This window comes from Homarus americanus, unplaced genomic scaffold, assembly GCF_018991925.1.
Source record: "Homarus americanus isolate GMGI-L3 unplaced genomic scaffold, GMGI_Hamer_2.0 scaffold45562, whole genome shotgun sequence".
In the NCBI taxonomy this organism is placed as follows: domain Eukaryota; kingdom Metazoa; phylum Arthropoda; class Malacostraca; order Decapoda; family Nephropidae; genus Homarus; species Homarus americanus.
Window position 1 is genome coordinate 11,064,639 of NW_024744839.1, and position 19,145 is coordinate 11,083,783.

The 19,145-nt window shown below is 45.7% G+C and overlaps 1 protein-coding gene across 1 annotated transcript in view; it reads right to left on the reverse strand.

The window, feature by feature from the left end:
- Nucleotides 1-19,145, reverse strand: part of LOC121878178 (protein O-mannosyl-transferase TMTC1-like) — a gene marked incomplete in the record, with an annotated part of 115,720 nt that overhangs the window by 86,488 nt on the left and 10,087 nt on the right. Inside the window, 3 exon segments of the mRNA XM_042384220.1 lie at nucleotides 6,782-6,903; nucleotides 8,387-8,573; nucleotides 10,541-10,644. Of these exon segments, the coding sequence (XP_042240154.1) occupies nucleotides 6,782-6,903; nucleotides 8,387-8,573; nucleotides 10,541-10,644 (413 nt within the window).

The following is a 19,145-nucleotide window of genomic DNA, read 5'->3' on the forward strand; positions in this document are numbered from 1 at the left end:
CTTGTTGTTGCTGTACTAGTAGTCCGGCGTTGCTGTACAGTAGTCGCTGGCATGCTTTCAAAGTAGTCCGGCGTGCTGTACAAGTAGTCGTTAGCGTGCTTTACAAGTAGTCGGTGTGCTGTACAAGTAGTCGCCTAGCGTGCTGTTCAGGCGGTCCTTGGCGTGCTTGTTTAAGTAGTCCTTGGCGTGCTGTACAAGTGGTCCGGTGCTGCTGGTAGTCCTTGGTGTGCTGTTCAAAGTATGTCCTTTGTGCTGTACAAGTAGTCCTATTGTGCTGTACAGTAGTCCTTGGCGTGCTGTACAAGTAGTCGCTTGTGCTGTACAAGTAGTCCTTGGCATGCTGTACAAGTAGTTTTTGGCGTGCTGTACAAATGTTCCTTGACGTGCTGTACAAGTAGTCCTTGATGTGCTGTACAAGTAGTCCTTCGCGTGCTGTTTTGCCAGTCGCCTGCGTGCTGTACAGTAGTCCTTAATTGTGCTGTACAAGTAGTCCTTGGTGTGCTGTTGAAGTCCTTGGTTTGCTGTACAAGTAGTCCTTAGTGTGCTGTACAAGTAGTCCTTGGCGTGCTGTACAAGTAGTCCCTGGTATGCTGCAGTAGTCATGGCGTGCTGTAAATAGTTTTGGCGTGCTGTACAAATGGTCCTTAGTGCTGTTCGGTAGTGTGGTGTGTTTTACGTGGTCCTGGCATGCTGTACAAGTAGTTTTGGCGTTCTGTACAAATGGTCCTTGACGTGCTTACACAAGTAGTCCCTAGTGTGCTGTACAAGTAGTCCTTGGCGTGCTGTTCAAGTAGTCCTTGGCGTTTTCTTTAAGTAATCCGGCGTTGCGTACCAAGTACTCCTTGGTGTGCTGTACAAGTAGTCCCGGTGTACTTTGTTCAAGTAGTCCTCGGCGTTCTGCACAAGTAGTCTGGTGCTGCTGTACAGTAGTCCTGTTGTTGCTGTACAAGTAGTCCTTGGCGTGCTGCTGTACAAGTAGACCTTGGCGTGCTGTACAAGTAGTCCTTGGCGTGCTTTACAATGTATCCTTAGCGCTGTACAAGTAACCTTGGCGTGCTGTACAAAGTCCTTGGCGTTGCTGTACAAGTAGTCCGGCGGCTGTACAAATTGTCTGGACGTGCTGTACAAGTAGTCCTTGGTTTGCTGTACAAGTAGTCTGGCGTGCTGTTCAAGTAGTCCTTGGTATGCTGTTTAGTAGTTCTTGGTGTGCTGTACAAGTAGTCCTTGGTGTGCTGACAAGTAGTCTGTATGCTACAATAGTCGTGCTGTACAAGTAGTCCTTGGCGTGCTGTACAAATAGTCCTGGTGTGCTGTAGTAGTCCTCGGCGTGCTGTACAAGTAGTCCTTGGCGTGCTGTTCAAGTAGTCCTTGACGTGCTGTACAAATAGTCCTAGGCGTGCTTTTACAAAGTAGTCCTTGGCGTGTTGTACAAGTAGTCCTTGGCATGCTTTACAAGTAGTCCTTGGCGTGCTGTACAAGGAGTCCTTTAGTGTGCTGTGTGCTCTACAAGTAGTCCTTGGCGTGCTGTAAAGTGGTATGCTGCGGTCTGGTATGCTGTACAAATAGTCCTTGGCGTGCTGTACAGGTAGTCCTTGGCTTGGCGTGCTGTACAAGTAGTCCTTGGCGTGCTGTACAGGTAGTCTTTGGCGTGCTGTACAGGTAGTCCGTGGTGTGCTGTACAGGTGATCCGTGGTGTGCTGTACAGGTAGTCCGTGGTGTGCTCTACATGTGATCCGTGGCGTACTTTACAGATAGTCCGTGGCGAGCTGTACAGTTAGTCCGTGGCCATTTGTACAGGTAGTCCGTGGCGAGCTGTACAGGTAGTCTGAGGCGAATTGTACAGGTAGTTCGTGGTGTGCTGCACAGGTAGTCCGTGGCGTGCTGTACAGGTAGTCCGTGGCGAGCTGTACAGGTAGTCCGTGGCGTGTTGTACAGTTAGTCCGTGGCGAGCTGTACACCTACATTTTAACATACACCACAAATTCTATACACCTTCCTGGAGTGACTCTTAAAACAACTAAAAATTCCAGTCCTGGAAAGAATTCTGGGAGAAATAAAGAACAATTTTTTTGCAGCAAATCTAGAACGAGTCTTGATATGAGTCTCGGAATGAGTCCTAAGGTGAACCCAAACCTGGAATGAGTCTGACGAAGTGTTGTCAACGATACACTGTCCATTAACTGATAAAGAGATGTCATAACGGTAAAAATAAATCGGTTTATCCTGGACACCATTTAGGGATGGTGTTTGTGTACAAAATATCTTCACTTTACTCAACGAACACTGTCAGAGGAGACTCTTGTGTTGAAGAAAGAAAGAAAGAAAGAAAGAAAGAATGAAAGAAAGAAAGAAAGAAAGAAAGAATGAAAGAAAGAAAGAAAGATATAAATAATATGGTATACGAGAAACAGATTACAGAGAGCCAACACCAACACAGCAGCAAGTTAGTTCTTGTCTCGTCTTGGTGCTGTAAAAGCCACAATTGTTGTTCACCTTCATAATGGAGAGCAACATAACATGCAGCACCTTGACAGGGAAAGTTAGCCTTCGTCCCGCCCATTATTTACCTTGGTTAGTCAACACCCATGAAATATTGACGAGGTGGGCCAGCGTGGCTTGAATCCCTGGCTCACGCAACACCACCATCATGAAATATGTTAACCAGCAGCTGCCCAACACCTGCCCTGAATAATGCATCCAAGGGTCGACCACTGGAGGAGTAGTGATCAAACTTCATTTTTCTTGTTCTGTTTCTTCATCATCCTGTTCCTTCTCCACCTCCCCTGCTCCTTCTTCTCTTGCACCCGTCTCTCACCCTCCTCCTCCTCCTCCTCCTCCTCCTCCTCCTCCTCCTCCTACTCCTCCTCTTCCTCCTCCTTCTGCGACCATGTATCACCCACCTCCTCCTCCTCCTCCTCCTCCTCCTCCTCTTCCTTCTCCTTCTGCCTCCATCCACCACCCACCACCACCACCTTCTCACCCTCTTCCTCCTCCACCTCGCTTTCCGCCCCCAACCCCCACCCACCCTCTCCCTCCATTCTGCCCACCACCACCCACCCCTTCAAACTCTTACTGTAAAGGTGCTGCACTATTGATTGTTCCGCCATGCTCATACCTAGGTACACCCACGATTAATTTGTTTAATGTGATCACTCCTGGTGTTCAATCATGGTTTCACTTATGGTGTTCAGTCATATTGTTCATTCATAATGCTAATAAATTGTTGGTCCGGGATATAAGAACTAAAGAGGAAACATTACCATAACTGTCGTTGAACTTGTGTAGTGTAGTGAGTCAGTTAGTGTGTCACGTCACCTCATCACACTCTCTTAGATTCTTATTTGACTCTTCCTCAGTTTATGTTGTAGACTGATTAACACATACAACACCTAGGTAATCATGTACAGGTGAGTGACACAGAGGACACACCTGCATGAACCACACCTGTATTATCGTGTACAGGTGATGATAAAGTCAGGTGTGTTCAAGGTTAAATAACTGAGATACACAACTACGGACTTATACCTGACACAGTTCCGGCTGATAAGTTGTCCTAAAAATACAGAATTATACAAACGTGACGTATTTATATCAATGAATACACCTACAAGGTTGAGTAGGAATGAGGTTCACAGATGTTTATATCAACTCCTGTAAAGCACACACCTGTGAACTATGCTGCTATTAAAGGTGAAGATATGATTAAACGTGTCAGCAGATGTTAGTAAAGTTTAATGTTTTTCTGAGGGAAAGTTTGCCCGCGTTTTTATAATATGTTCACACACACACACAAGCACACACACACACACACACACACACACACACACACACACACACATACATACATACATACATACATACATACATACATACATACATACATACATACATACATACAAACATACATACATACATACATACATACATACATACATACATACATACACATGCATCATGCTTGCATACAGTACAATTATATATACACCCACACATACTAACATACATACTTAAACACAAAATCACACACTCACACATACTTACTTACATGCTTAAACACACACACACACACACACACACACACACACACACACACACACACACACACACACACACACACACACACACACACACACACACACATACATTGTCACGGTCTTTATGGTTGTATTCCGTGTCGTTGGCTGCCACTGTTCCGTGTCTGCCGTAATCGTACCTTGAGCGCCTCGCTCCGTGCCAAGACACTCCCTGGGTCAAGGAGGCGGAGGCCGTGGCTACGTGGCAACATTCCCCACACTCTAGTGTTGTGTATTACTGGTGGTGCTGGTGGTGATGTTGTCTGCCACCCACGATCTCATTGCTGTCACCTGTCCTTGTACACACCTGTCCCATACACCTGTCCCTGCACACCTGACTCATACACCTGATCTACACACCTGGTTCTCACACATCTGGCTCTCACACACCTGGTTGTCCTCACATTTTCTCCAGTCTTGGTCGACCTCAGACACAATATCTCCACCACACAGTTTTACTTCGTTTAGAAAATTGTATTACACCATTTTTACATATGTTCCGGGGTCTTCGTGTCGTGTGTGTGTGTGTGTGTGTGTGTGTGTGTGTGTGTGTGTGTGTGTGTGTGTGTGTGTGTGTGTGTGTGTGTGTGTGTGTGTGTGTGTGTGCGTGTGTGTGTGTGTAATAATAATAATAATAATAATAATAATAATAATAATAATAAACGGTTTATTGAAAAAGTTTGCAGCCCGAAGGCTGAAAATATGCATTGGACATAAATGACTTATTACATACATTGGTGGTTTAACAAAAGCTTTCATTAGGGAAAGGTGAAGGAACATACAGTGAACATACAGATTAATGTTTACACACGTAGATCATGTGAGCTGAGGTGTTGAACAGCAGACACGTAGTGTAGTAACTCCCTCACAGATGGCGTTATGAGGGGCATCACGTGGAGTACTAGTTCCCTCACAGGTGGTGTTAGGGAGAGTGGTTGACGTGTGTGTGTGTGTGTGTGTGTGTGTGTGTGTGATATATGTATATATATGTAATAATATGTAATATGTATGTATATGTAATAATAATAATATATGTATATGTAATAATAATAATTAACAAACATGGTAGCCAGAAGGTTGAAAATATACAGTTATATAATTGGGGAATGGGCTGTTCTTAGAGCGATCAGTACGTGCTCGTATGGGCTGGATGAGGCTGTGGTGTCGAACAGCAATTAGAGGACAAGGGATCTCGGGTAGAAGTAGGAGCAGGTGTCGAGCTTGGTGCAGAAGTTTCTCACCAAATTTTAAAATGAGGTCGCGGTGATGGTCAGTGTGTGTGTGTGTGTGTGTGTGTGTGTGTGTGTGTGTGTGTGTGTGTGTGTGTGTGTGCGTGTGTGTGTGTACAATAACCTACAAAAAATACATATGCTTAACTAACTCCTCCAACACCCGCTGAAATATACATCACACTTATCTACACCCACCTACACCCAAATATCCATCTACACCCCTACACCTAAACTCCCACCTACACCCCAACACCAACCCACACTTCTTATACCTTAACACACATCCTCAACATTGCTAAAGCTACCTCCCGAAAGTTGGGAATGCTGTACAGATCCCGTAGTCACTTCAATCCTGAGCAGCTGCTTCACGTATATAAGGGATTTATTCGTCCTAACTTGGAGTACTGCTCTCATATCTGGGGTGGCTTTTCTTCTGTCCAACTGTTAGATGGGGTGGAATGATAGGCATTTCGTCTTATTGACTCCTCTTCCTTTAGCTGATAATCTTTCTTCCCTTTCTCTTCTCCGCAATGTTGCTTCACTCTCTCTTTTACAGGTACTTTAACGGGCAATGTTCGGTGGATTTGGCATTCTGTGTACCGCCGGCAAGGCCGTGGGCTTGTAACACACGTCTTGCCCGCGGAGCCCACCGTTTCTCTGTGGATGTCGGTCACACGACAATAACCCGTTATACTACATCCTTCTTTCCTCACACAGCCAAACTGTGGAATGCTCTGCCTTCTTCTGTGTTTCCATACTCAAACAATCTGTCTCACTTTAAAAGGCTGGTTTTCCAACATCTTCGTGGTATAGATTAATATAACCTTTTTATTTTCTATTTTTAATTTCTTTCTATTCTTATTTGTTCGCCCCCTAGACCCCGTTGTGGGTCGTTCGACCTGTGCCCGGGTGGGCTAATTCCCGTAAAAAAAAAAAAAAATCTACACCCAAACACCTCTCTACACCCTCTACACCTAAACACCCACACCCCAACACCCACCTGCACCCCAACACCCACCTATACTCAACAGCAACCTATACTTCCTATACCTTAACACCCACCTACACCTCAACAGCAACCTATACTTCCTATAATGCCCTAACACCCACCTACATCCTCACACCCTCCTACATCCTCACACCCACCTACATCCTCACACCCACCTACATCCCCACACCCACCTACACCCTAACACACAGCTACAAACCTAAACACCCACACCCCAACACCCACCTACACCCCAACACTCACCTATACCCACCAACACCCACCAACACCCACCTACACCCACTTGTAGATTAAGTACAATAATGTAACATTCACCTAAGGAGTACACACTCTCTTGGGCAGGACTTACTCACCTGGGCAGGAAACAAACTCTTGAGCAAGACACACTTACCTGGGCAGGACACACTTACCTGGGCAGGACACACTCACCTGGGCAGGACACACTCACCTGGGCAAGACACACTCACCTGGGGATGTAGAGGACCCGCTCGGCTACGACAAAGCCGACGGTGAAGAGGAGGTTGGTGGCTGGCAAGAAAGGAAGGACCATCAGTGCTAGCCCCAGCAGCAACGTCCTGCCTTCCTGATCCTGCGGGAGACCTTGGGGTTAGTTATGACCACAGGAGAGAGAGAGTTATGGTGTCATACAGACTTAACAAATGAAGTATTAAGATTGACAAGAGAGAAAGAGGGTGAGGAGGAAATATTCAGTATTGTGAAGTGAGGGAATGAGAGTGATGGGTGAGGGGGAGGGTTGACGTGACAGGGACGACGGGAAGGGATGATGGCCAAAAAATGGACTTGTCCTATGTAAATGATGGAACAGAGAGAGAAATGACAGTATAATGAAGAGGGTGGAGAGGCTTGGCTCAGTGTGTGTTAGAACAAGGGGAGTGAGTCATTGTGAGAGAGAATGTTGTAGGTGGCACAATAATTGATAATTTCCTAGTTGGGACGGATTATTGAAGAGGAGTAGGAGAGAAGAGGGTGATGAGAGTGAACAGAAGAATGTTTACAAAAAATAGTATTTAGCAGGTAAAGGTAAGTAACAAAGCTGACTCACTACAGGTAAAGGTAAGGAACAGGACTGACTCACTTCAGGTACAGGTAAGGAACAGGACTGACTCACTACAGGTAAAGGTAAGGAACAAAGCTGACTAACTACAGGTACAGTTACAGTAAAAAACTGACTCACTGCAGGTAAAGGTAAGGAACAAAACTGACTCACTCCAGGTAACGGTAAGGAACAAAACTGACTCACTACAGGTAAAGTTAAGGAACAAAACTGACTCACTACAGGTACAGGTAAGTAACAAAACTGATTCACTACAGGTACAGGTAAGTAAGAAAACTGACTCACTACAGGTAAAGGTAAGGAACAAAACTGACTGGCTACAGGTACAGGTAAAGTACAAGACTGACTCACTACAGGTACAGGTAAAGAACAAGACTGACTCATTATAGGTACAGGTACAAAACAACACTAACTCACTACAGGTACAGGTAATGAAGAAAAGTGCCGCCCCTTGAGAATGAAGATAACGAAAAAATAATGAGAGAAAAGAAAGTTAAATATCTAACGAGGAATCAGTCCAGGAAGATGAGAATGATAACAGGGAGATGGGAGAGGATGATAACAGGGAGATAAGATTGATAACAAGGAGGTAAGAGAGGGCGATAATAAAATGGGAGAGGAGTTTGAGCAATAACAGGAAGAAGAACAGAGGAGTGTGAACAATAACAGGAAGAAGAACAGAGGAGTGTGAACAATAACAAGAAGAACAGAGAAGTATGTGAACAAAGGCACAGATGGACTTTAAGTTTTGAAAGGTATGCAGAACAATTCCTGAAGCTATAAATGTCTTTAAAGTGAGGTACACGAGATAATTCCAGCATTATTCACTTTACATATATACGTGTTCTAAGTAGAACCACAAACTTAGGTCATTTGCTCAGGCGATACGTTCCAATCTAAGTAAAAATAAGGTTTATGTTTACTACAGTATAAGTAGCAGAACGTCTATAAGTATTCTAAGTATCATAAGTATAGATAAACACACTTATAAGCTCACCTTCCTGCAGCACCCGGCTCTCAACACCAGCAGGAGGGCAGAGTAGAAGAGGAGGGAGGCGACGTTCCTGGGGTCGGTGAAGGATGTGACGAGAGGGATGGAACCCATTTGCCAGTCGTGAGCCAGCCTCCAGGGGCACAACAACAGCCACACGTTCACCGCCGGCAGGTACAAGAACGTCAACACCCTACACCAGGAGAGAATGTGTGTATGAGAGAACATCAACACCTTATATCAGGAGAGAACGTGTGTGTTAGAGAACATTAACACCTTATACTGGGAGAGAACGTGTTTGTTAGAAAACATCAACACCTTTTTCCGGGAGAGAACGCGTGTGTTAGAAAACATCAACACCTTATACCGGGAGAGAACGTGTGTTAGAAAACATCAACACCTTATACCGGAAGAGAACGTGTGTGTGTTAGAAGACATCAACACCTTATTCCGGGAGAGAACGTGTGTGTGTGTGTGTTAGAGAACGTCAACACTGTCACGTATTCATGCGGGGGTGGAATACATGTGTTTCTTTTCTTTTTTACCATATGGCATCACAAAATTGTGACCAAGTCCCAGGTTGCTGATCTGACTTTCTGCCTCATTTACACACAATTGCAGGGTCTCAATTGTTTCTTTTTCTTTGACAACACAACATACATATATTGTGTCTCACTCATGACCTTTTTTCTTTTTTGTATTTATTTGATTATTATTATTATTATTATTATTATTATTATTATTATTATTATTATTATTATTATTATTATTATTATTATTATTATTATTATTATTATTATTATTATTATTATTATTATTATTATTATTATTATTATTATTATTATTATTATTGTTATTATTATCATTATTATTATTATTATATACTCCCCCCGTCCCCAGGCCCAGGAGATTATGGTGTATCACAACGTAGAAATTCACTACACCCGATATTCCATGTGATTTACACTTGATAAATAATGATTTAATGAATTCAATTAATTTCTTACATCCAAGTTATTTGTTATACTTTGTCATAACCAATTAATCATTTACATTTACTAATAATAAGATAGGGACCACAGATAATTTATATATGATTGTACTTACATTTATTTGGCAAGGTTCCATACTCTAATTTACAATCTGCAAGGAGATATGAGCCACTTCTATGTCACAATAAAAGTAGTTTGGTAAAGAGGAAGCTTCCAATCTGGGGACCCCACATTTAATTACACTGTTATGAGTTGGCTTACCAGAGCCTTAACGCCTCATCTGATGCATTCACTTTGCTGGGGAATATAACCACTTAGGTTCACTAGGCCAGCTTGGATCGATCTTGTTGCAAACAAGCCTTCACAAGTTATTTTTTTTTATGGGGAATAATAAAGCCTTGGGTTTGGCATACATGTAGTCTCGCGTCACCCACAGTCATATCGAGAGTGTTGCGCAAGAGAATTACTGAAGGCGATTTGGGGTTAGAACACACACAGTCTCTTTTCACTGAGTCCTCAGGACGGTGTCGCGGCAATGGACTCTGTGCGGCGCCCAGCTCTTCCCTGAATTAAGGCATGGTCTGGGGCCGACTGGCTAAAATATGGTTGTGGCGGGCGTGAGGCACGGTCAACAATACAGCACTGTTCTACTGGGCCCCAAAACTTAGCTCACATACCTCGAGGCACAAATGGAATCTTGATAACGTAGTCATGCCTAGCCGGTGGTCTTATCTTTAATAAAACAAACATTGGAGTACAGTTTCCTGAGGCAGGCCTAGCAGGCCTGGCGCAACCCATGACAATATCTTATACCAAGGGAGAATGTGTGTGTGTTAGAGAACTTCAACATCTTATACCAGGAGAAAACATGTGTGTTAAAGAACGTCAACACGTTATACCAGCAGAAAACGTGTGTGTTAGAGAACGTAAACACTTTATACCAGGAAAGAACGTGTGTGTGTAAAAAGAACGTCAACACCTTATACCAGGAAAGAACGTGTGCGTTACAAAACGTTAATACCTCATACAAGGAGGGAACGTGTGTATTAGAGAACGTCTACACCTTATGCCAGGGGAGAACGTGTATGTTAGAGAACGTCAACACATTATACGAGGGGACAACGTGGGTCTTAGAGAACAAGGGAGTGAGAGAAGGACGCTACTGTACCTTGTTAAGAGGGAGGGAGAAAAGGACGCCGGGTTGTCTTGGTCGCTGAAGACTGGAGAAGATCCTCTCAACATCCAGACACGGAAGACCAAGATGACGGCTCCCTGTGTGTCCACAAGAGTTGCACTGTTAATTATTTACGAATTTTACGCTATTATTTTGTTATTTTGTCACATTTGTTTGTGTTATATTTCTTAAGTATATTATTAGATAATATTCTGTGAAGTACTGCATATATATATATATATATATATATATATATATATATATATATATATATATATATATATATATATATATATATATATATATATATATATATATATATATATATATATATATATATATATATAAGTGGGTCAGTAAGGCAGTAAGAAAACCCGCAAGGAAACACAGGTTTAAGGTAGTCTCTTCCGTAACGTTGCGTCCCTTGGCCTTGTTAGCAAAGATTGTCAAGTACAAAGAGAAACAACACAGGATTAAATATCAGGTCCATCCTCCTGGGCGGCTCCTACCTGGCTAGTGGGGCAGATTGCGAAATTTATGGTGCTGTACTATTACTGTACATAGGAAACCCGTGAGCAGTGATAACTGTATTTATTATCCATCTGCCCACAGTAAAGGGACAAGACAGGCGTGGAGAGTGTTCTTTTAAGGTCCATCTTAATATGCAGTGGTGAATATCTGAACGAGGAACTTAGGTATATCGATCGTATTCAAGAAAGTGGAGCGTAGGGTATCCCATAGGGAATTACTACTATATCAAGGTTAATTTTGCACAAGAAATACCATAGAAGAAAATAGACTCAGAGTTTAATTCAACACGAGAAGAAATTAGTCACCCAAACCTAACGATTACTGTAAATTCTAAAGAGTTACTTGGTAAAACTCAGAAATAGGTGCACGATATAACGGGCAACATTAAAAACTTTTCAATTGAAGAAAAAAATCTTTCCTCAAGCACATCCCAAATATTTTAGAAGAATCAATTTCTACCAAACCTAACCTAACCAAAAAAAAAAAACCCTAAGGAACCAGACCTGATGACTCTCACACTCGTATATCAGGGTACATGACTTTTCCAACCTAACTTAACATCCTGGTCAAATAAGTAGCCTACACTCTGCCCAACAGGGAATTCCCGGCTAGGTAGCCAGTGTCCATTCAATTAACTGGTGAAAACCATCCATCCTGGTGACTAAAGATAAATTTTGGTTCAACATTTAGGAATTTTGGAAACTGACAGTTTCAGCACATATCCTGGCATACGAGAGTAATTCTGATTAATTTCTAATCGTTCATGACCAACGAAATTTATTATATTTCTCCAAATATAAGTAAAGTATAGTGCCCATAAATTGCACCCTCAAGCATGCATAAATCGATCTTCAGACAGCAAACCATCACCTGAATGTTCTGGTAAGAGATTTATAACAGTAATTCCTTTCATAAATATTATTGTTTTTTAAACACCAATGGCGTTCTTAAATATTAGCCAAATTTCTTCCTTTATAATAAAAAAGAAGTCGATTATATTCCAACACATACTACATATACTCTTAGATCATAGTACTCGTAAATATCCGAATATCCATTCGCATTCAATGCGTCGTGGGCTTTCACTGCGCTTCTTGAATACCAACAGTAGGCATTGCCTATAGGGTTACCATGGGCTCCACGTTCTGGAATACGGCAGCGTAGCAGTAGCATTTAAAAAGTTAAAGTACATCGAAAGTTTGATTGCTAGATTGAAAAATAATGTTTTCAAGATAACAGCTATGCGCTGGTGCATAAATAGAAACAAAACCCGATGACCATACAGGAATAGCTCCTCCAAAAAGTGGTGATAAATATTATTAACTAGTCTGTAATAAAAGTACCGTAGGCGATTTTGTGAAAACAAAACGAAGACGCACAGCAATGAACAGAGTGTAGTATACGAAATCCTATGAACTGGGTGATGATCAGTATATTATGGCGAGTGAGGACGTGCCTGACACAGAAGCTATATTACGTTCAACATACACAATTATCATCGCCAGTAAGTTGGTATTTCTTGACTTATTTACTAAAAAGAATATAAGGGAAGTTGAACATAAGTCAATAAACATCGGTAAAGAAAAACTGTCTTTTATGTCACCAAAAAAGATCAAAGTCAAAGTCAAAAGTTGCGACAGTTTTAAATTAAGCTGAATTACAACATTAAAAGTTTCCACCATCCTTTAGGAACCGACACGAGGCGAGTACCTATAGTATGCTTTCTGTAGTGTGTGTGGTTCCTCACACAGACCCTCCACTACTCCTCAGCGTGTTTAGCTCCTCACCCAGACCCTTCACGACCCTTCTTCTTGTGTAGCTCCTCACCCAGACCCTTCACTACCCTTCTTCATGTGTAGCTCCTCACCCAGACCCTTCACTACCCTTCTTCATGTGCAGCTCCTCACCCAAACCCTTCACTACCCATCTTCATGTGTAGCTCCTCACCCAGACCCTTCACTACCCTTCTTCTTGTGTAGCTCCTCACCCAGACCCTTCACTACCCATCTTCCTTGTGCCAGCTCCTCCTTACACCCTTCACTACCCTTCTTCTTGTGTGGCTCCTCTGCCCAGACCCTTCACTGCCCTTCTTCATGTAGCTCTCATCAGACCCTTCACTACCCCTTCTTCATGTGTAGCTCCTCACCCAGACCCTTCCTACCCCTTCACTTCATGTGTGGCTCCTCACCCAGACCTTCACTACCCTTCTTCATGTGCTGGCTCCCTCCACCCCTGAGCCCTTCACTACCCTTCTTCTTGTTAGCGCTCTCCACCCAGACCCTTCACTACCTTCTTCATGTGCTGGCTCCTCACCCAGACCCTTCACTACCCTTCTTCCTTATGTAGCTCCTCACCCAGACCCTTCACTACCCTTCTTCATGTGGCTCCTCACCCAGACCCTTCACTACCCTTCTTCTTGTGCCCAGCTCCTCCCCCAGACCCTTCACTACCCTTCTTCATGTGTAGCTCCTCACAGACCCTTCCTGCACCCATCTTCTTGTGTAGCTCCTCACACAGACCCCTTCTGCCCTTCTTCTTGTGTGGCTCTCCACCCCAATTCCTTCACTACCCATCTTCTGTGTGTAGCTCCTCACCCCAGACCCTTCACTACCCTTCTTCTTGTGTAGCTCCTCACACCTGAACACTTCACCCTACCCTTCTTCATGTGTAGCTCCTCACCCAGACCCTTCCTCCCTTCTTCCATGTTAGCTCCTCCACCCAGACCCTTCACTACCCTTCTTCATGTGGCTCCTCACCCAGACCCTTCACTACCCATCTTCATGTGTGGCTCCTCACCCAGACCCTTCACTACCCCATCTTCATGTGTGGCTCCTCACCCCATTCCTTCACTAACCATCTTGTGTGCTCCTCACCCAGACCCTTCACTACCCTTCTTCATGTAGCTCCTCACCCAGACCCTTCACTACCCTTCATGTAGCCCAGCTCCTCACCCAGACCCTTCACTTTACCCTTCTTCTTTGTAGCTCTCACCCAGACCCTTCACTACCCCTTCATGTGCTTGCTCCTCACCCAGACCCTTCACTACCATCTTCGTGTGTAGCTCCTCCACCCAGACCCTTCACTACCCTTCTTCATGCCCCAGCTCCTCACCCAGACCCTTCACTACCCCATCTTCATGTAGCAGCTCCTCACCCAGACCCTTCACTGCCCTTCTTCTTGTTGTGGCTCCTCACCCCCAGACCTTCACTACCCATCTTCGTAGCCTTGGCTCCTCACCCAGACCCTTCACTCTTCATGTAGCTCCTCACCCCAGACCCTTCCTCCCCTTCTTCATGTGTAGCTCCTCACCCCTTAGACCCTTCACTACCCTTCTTCATGTGTAGCTCCTCACCCAGACCCTTCACTACCCTTCTTCTTGTGTAGCTCCTCACCCAGACCCTTCACTACCCTTCTTCATGTGTAGCTCCTCACCCAGACCCTTCACTACCCTTCTTCATGTGTAGCTCCTCCACCCAGACCCTTGCTACCCTTCATGTCATGTGCCTTCCCCCAGACCCTTCACTACCTTCTCTTGTGTAGCTCCTCATCCAGACACTTCACTGCCCTTCTTGTGTAGCTCCTCACCCAGACCCTTCACTACCCTTCTTCATGTAGCCTCACCCAGACCTCACTGCCCATCTTCATGTAGCTCCTCACCCAGACCCTTCACTACCCTTCTTCATGTGTAGTCCTCACCCAGACCCTTCACTACCCTTCATGTAGCTCACCCAGACCCTCACTACCTTCTTCTTGTAGCTCACCCAGACCCTTCACTACTTCTTGTGTAGCTCTCACCCAGACTCTTACTTTCTTGTAGCTCCTCACCCAGACATTTCACTACCCTCTATGTGTGCCCTCTCCCAGACCCTTCTGCTCACCATCTTCATTGTGTGCTCTCTCCCAGACACTCCACTACCCATCTCATGTAGCTCCCTCACCCAGACCCTTCACTACATTCATGTAGCCTCTCCCAGACCTCACTGCCCATCTTCATGTGTAGCTCACTCCAGACCCTTTCACTACCCATCGTCATGTGTAGCTCCTCTCCCAGACACTTCACGTTTCACAGCCCTCACCCAGACCCTTCACCATGTGTCTTCACTACCCTTCTTCTTGTAGCTTTCTCATCCAGACACATCCACTGCCCTTGTGTAGCTCCTCACCCCCAGACCCTTCACTACCCTTCTTGTGTGGCTCCTCACCCAGAACCACTTCACTGCATCTTCATATGGCTCCTCACCCAGACACATCTTTCACCCCTTCTTCCAGCTCCTCACCCAGACCCTTCACTACCCTTCTTCATGTGGCTCCTTCACCCAGACCCACTTCACTACCTTTTTCTTCATGGCTCCTCATCAGACCCTTCTTTCACCCTTCTTCATGTGTAGCTCCTCACCCAGACCTTCACTACCCTTCTTCATGTGTAGCTCCTCATCAGAACCCTTCCTACCCTTCTTCATGTTTTAGCTCCTCCACCTAGACCCCTTCCTACCCTTCTTCTTGTGTAGCTCCTCCCCCCAGACCCTTCACTACCCTTCTTCCTTGTGTAGCTCCTCCCTTTGAACCCTTCACTACCCTTCAGCACATGCTCTGCTTCCTTACTACCCTTCTTCATGTAGCACCTCACCCAGACCCTTCACTGCAGCCTTCTTGTGTAGCTCCTCATCCCAGAACACATCACTACCCTTCTTTGTGTAGCTCCTCTCCCCCAGACCCTTCACTACCCCGCTTCTTGTGCTTAGTCCTCACCCCAGACCCTTCACTACCCATCTTCATATGTGGCTCCTCACCCAGACACATCACTACCCCTTCTTGTTGTAGCTCCTCACCCAGACCCTTCACTACCTTCTTTGTCACCCAGACCCTTCCACTACCCTTCTTCTTGTGTAGTTCCTCACTAAATTCCTTCACTACCCTTCTTTTGTGTGCCGCTCTCACCCAAACCCTTCACTACCCTTCTTCTTTTGCTGCTCCTCCCCCAAACCCTTCACCTACCCCTTCTTCATGTGGCTCCTCCACCCAAAACCCTTCACTACCCCTTCTTCATGTGTAGCTCCTCACACACTTCACTACACTTCTTCATGTGTAGCTCCTCACCCCAGAGCCACTTCACTACCCTTCTTCTTGTGTAGCTCCACACCCAGACCCTTCACTACGCCTTCTTCTTGTGTAGCTCACCCAGACCCTTCATTTACCCTTCTTCTTGTGCTTGGCTCCTCACCCAGACCCTTCACTACCCCTTCTTCTTGTTAGCAGCTCCTCACCCCAGACCCTTCACTGCCCATCTTCTTGTGTGGCTCCTCACCCAGACCCTTCACTACCCTTCTTCTTGTGGCTCCTCACCCAAACCCTTCACTACCCTTCTTCATGTAGCTCCTCACCCCGACCCTTCACTACCCTTCTTCATGTGTAGCACCTCACCCCGAACCCTTCACTACCCTTCTTCTTGTGTAGCTCCTCATCCAGACACATCACTACCCCTTTTGTGCTTCTCACCCCAGACCCTTCACTACCCCTTCTTGTGCTCCTCACCCCAGACCCTTCACTACCCATCTTGCATGCTCCTCCCCTTGTAGACACATCCACTAGCCTTCTTGTGCTCCTCACTGAACCCTTCCTACCCTTCTTGCGCTCCTCACCCAGACCCATACTACCCTTCTTCATGTGTAGCTCCTTGCCCAGGCACCTCCACACTACCCTTCTTCTTGTGGCTCCTCATCCAGAACACTTCCTTCTGCCCTTCTTCTTGTGTAGCTCCTCATCCAGACCCTTCACTACCCTTCTTCATGTGTGTTTCCTCACCCAGACCCTTCACTACCCTTCTTCATGCAGCTCCTCACCCTTCACTACCTTTCTTCATGTATAGCTCCTCATCCAGACCCTTCACTACCCTTCTTCATGTTGTCCTCACCCAGACCCTTCACTACCCTTCTTCATGTCCTTGCTCCTCATCCAGACCCTTCACTACCCTTCTTCATATTTAGCTCTCACCTAGAACCCTTCACTACCCTTCTTCTTTGTGGCTCTCTTTGACTTCCTTCACTACCCTTCTTCATGTGTAGCTCCTCACCCAGACCACTTCACTACCCTTCTTCATGTGTGTAGCTCCTTACCCAGATACTTCCTCCCTTCTTCCTTGTGGCTCACTCTCCCAGACACTTCCCTTTCACCACTTCTTCTTGTGTAGCTCCTCCACCCCAGACAATACCTTCACTACCCTTCGCCATGTGTGGCTTACCTCTTAGACCCCTTCACTACCCTTCTTCTTGTGCTTAGTTCCTCACGAACCCTTACTGCCCTTCTTCATATGTGTCCTCCCCAAATCCTTCACTACCCTTCATCATGTGTAGCTCCTCACCCAGAGCCCTTCTACCCTTCCTTCTTGTGTAGCTCCACTCACCCAGACACTTCACTACCCTTCTTCCTTAACATTGTCCTCCACCCAGAACCCTTCCTACCCTTCTTCTTATTGTAGCTCCCCTCACCCAGACCCTTCACTACCCTTCTTCTTGTGTAGCTCCTCACCCAGACCCTTCACTACCCATCTTCATGTGTAGCTCCTCACCCAGACCCTTCACTACCCTTCCTTCTTGTGTAGCTCTCACCCCAGACCCTTCACTACCCTTCTTCTTGTGTGGCTCCTCTTTTGAACCCTTCCTTTTCATGTGTGGCTCCATCACCCAGACCCCATCACTACCCTTCTTCATGTGTCCCTCACCCAGACCCTTCACTACCTTCTTCTTGTGTAGCTCCTCCCAGACCCTTCACTACCCCTTCTTCATGTGTAGCTCCTCACCCAGACCCTTCACTACCCTTCTTCATGTGTAGCTCCTCACCCAGAACCCTTCCTCCTTCTTCATGTGCTAGCTCCTCACCCCAAGCCCTTCACTGCCTTATTGTCTCCTCACCCAGGCCCTTTACCCATCTTCTTGTGCTTCTCACCCCAGACCCTTCTACCCCATCTTCATGTTGCTCTCACCCCAGACCCTTCACTACCCATCTTCTTGTGCCTTTCACCCCCAGACCCTTAACTACCCCTTCTTCTTGTGTAGCTCCTCACCCCAAATCCTTCCCCACCTACCCCTTCTTCATGTGTAGCTCCTCCCCCAGACACTTGCCCTTATGCTTGTGTGCTTCTCACACAGGCTTTCACCCCACTACCCTTCTTCATGTGACCTCACCCCAGACCCTTCCTACCCTTCTTCTTGTGTAGCTTCTCACCCAGACCTTCACTACCCTTCTTCTTGTGTAGCTCCTCACCCAGACACTTCACTACCCTTCTTCATGTAGCTCCTCTGTGGAACACTTCACTACCCTTCTTCATGTGTGCTCCTCACCCAGACCCTTCACTACCACCATTTATTCTTCTTGGCATTGCCAGCTTCTCACCCCGAACCCTTCACTACCCTTCTTCTTGTAGCTCTGTCAGGCCCTTCACACCTTCTTCATGTAGCTCCTCACCCAGAGCCCTTCCCTACCTTCTTGTGCTTCTCACCCAGACCCTTCACTACCTTCTTCCTTGTGTCTCACCCAGAACACATCACTACCCTTCTTGTAGCTCACACCCAGACCCTTCCTGCCACTTCTTCATTTGTAGCTCCACTCACCCAGACCCCTTCACTACACTTTGTTTGTGACTCTCATCAGACCCTTCACTACCCCTTCCATGCTCTCTACCCCAGACCCTTCACTACCCACTTCTTCGTATTGTGGCTCCTCCACCCCAGACCTTCCTGCCCTTCTTCATGTGTAGCTCCTCCCAGACCCTTCACTACCCTTCTTCCATGTGTAGCTCCTCACCCAAACCCTTCTGCTACCTTCTTCATGTGTAGCTCCTCACCCAGACCCTTCACTACCCTTCTTCATTTGCTCCTCACAGATCCTTCACTACACTTCTTCTTGTAGCTCCTCATCCAGACACTTCCTGCCCTTCTTCATGTGTAGCTCCTCACCCAGACCCTTCACTACCTTCTTCATGTGTAGCTCTCCTCTTCAGACCATACTACCCTTCTTCATGTGCTCTGACCTAGACCCTTCACACTACCCTTCTTCATGTGTAGCTCCTCAC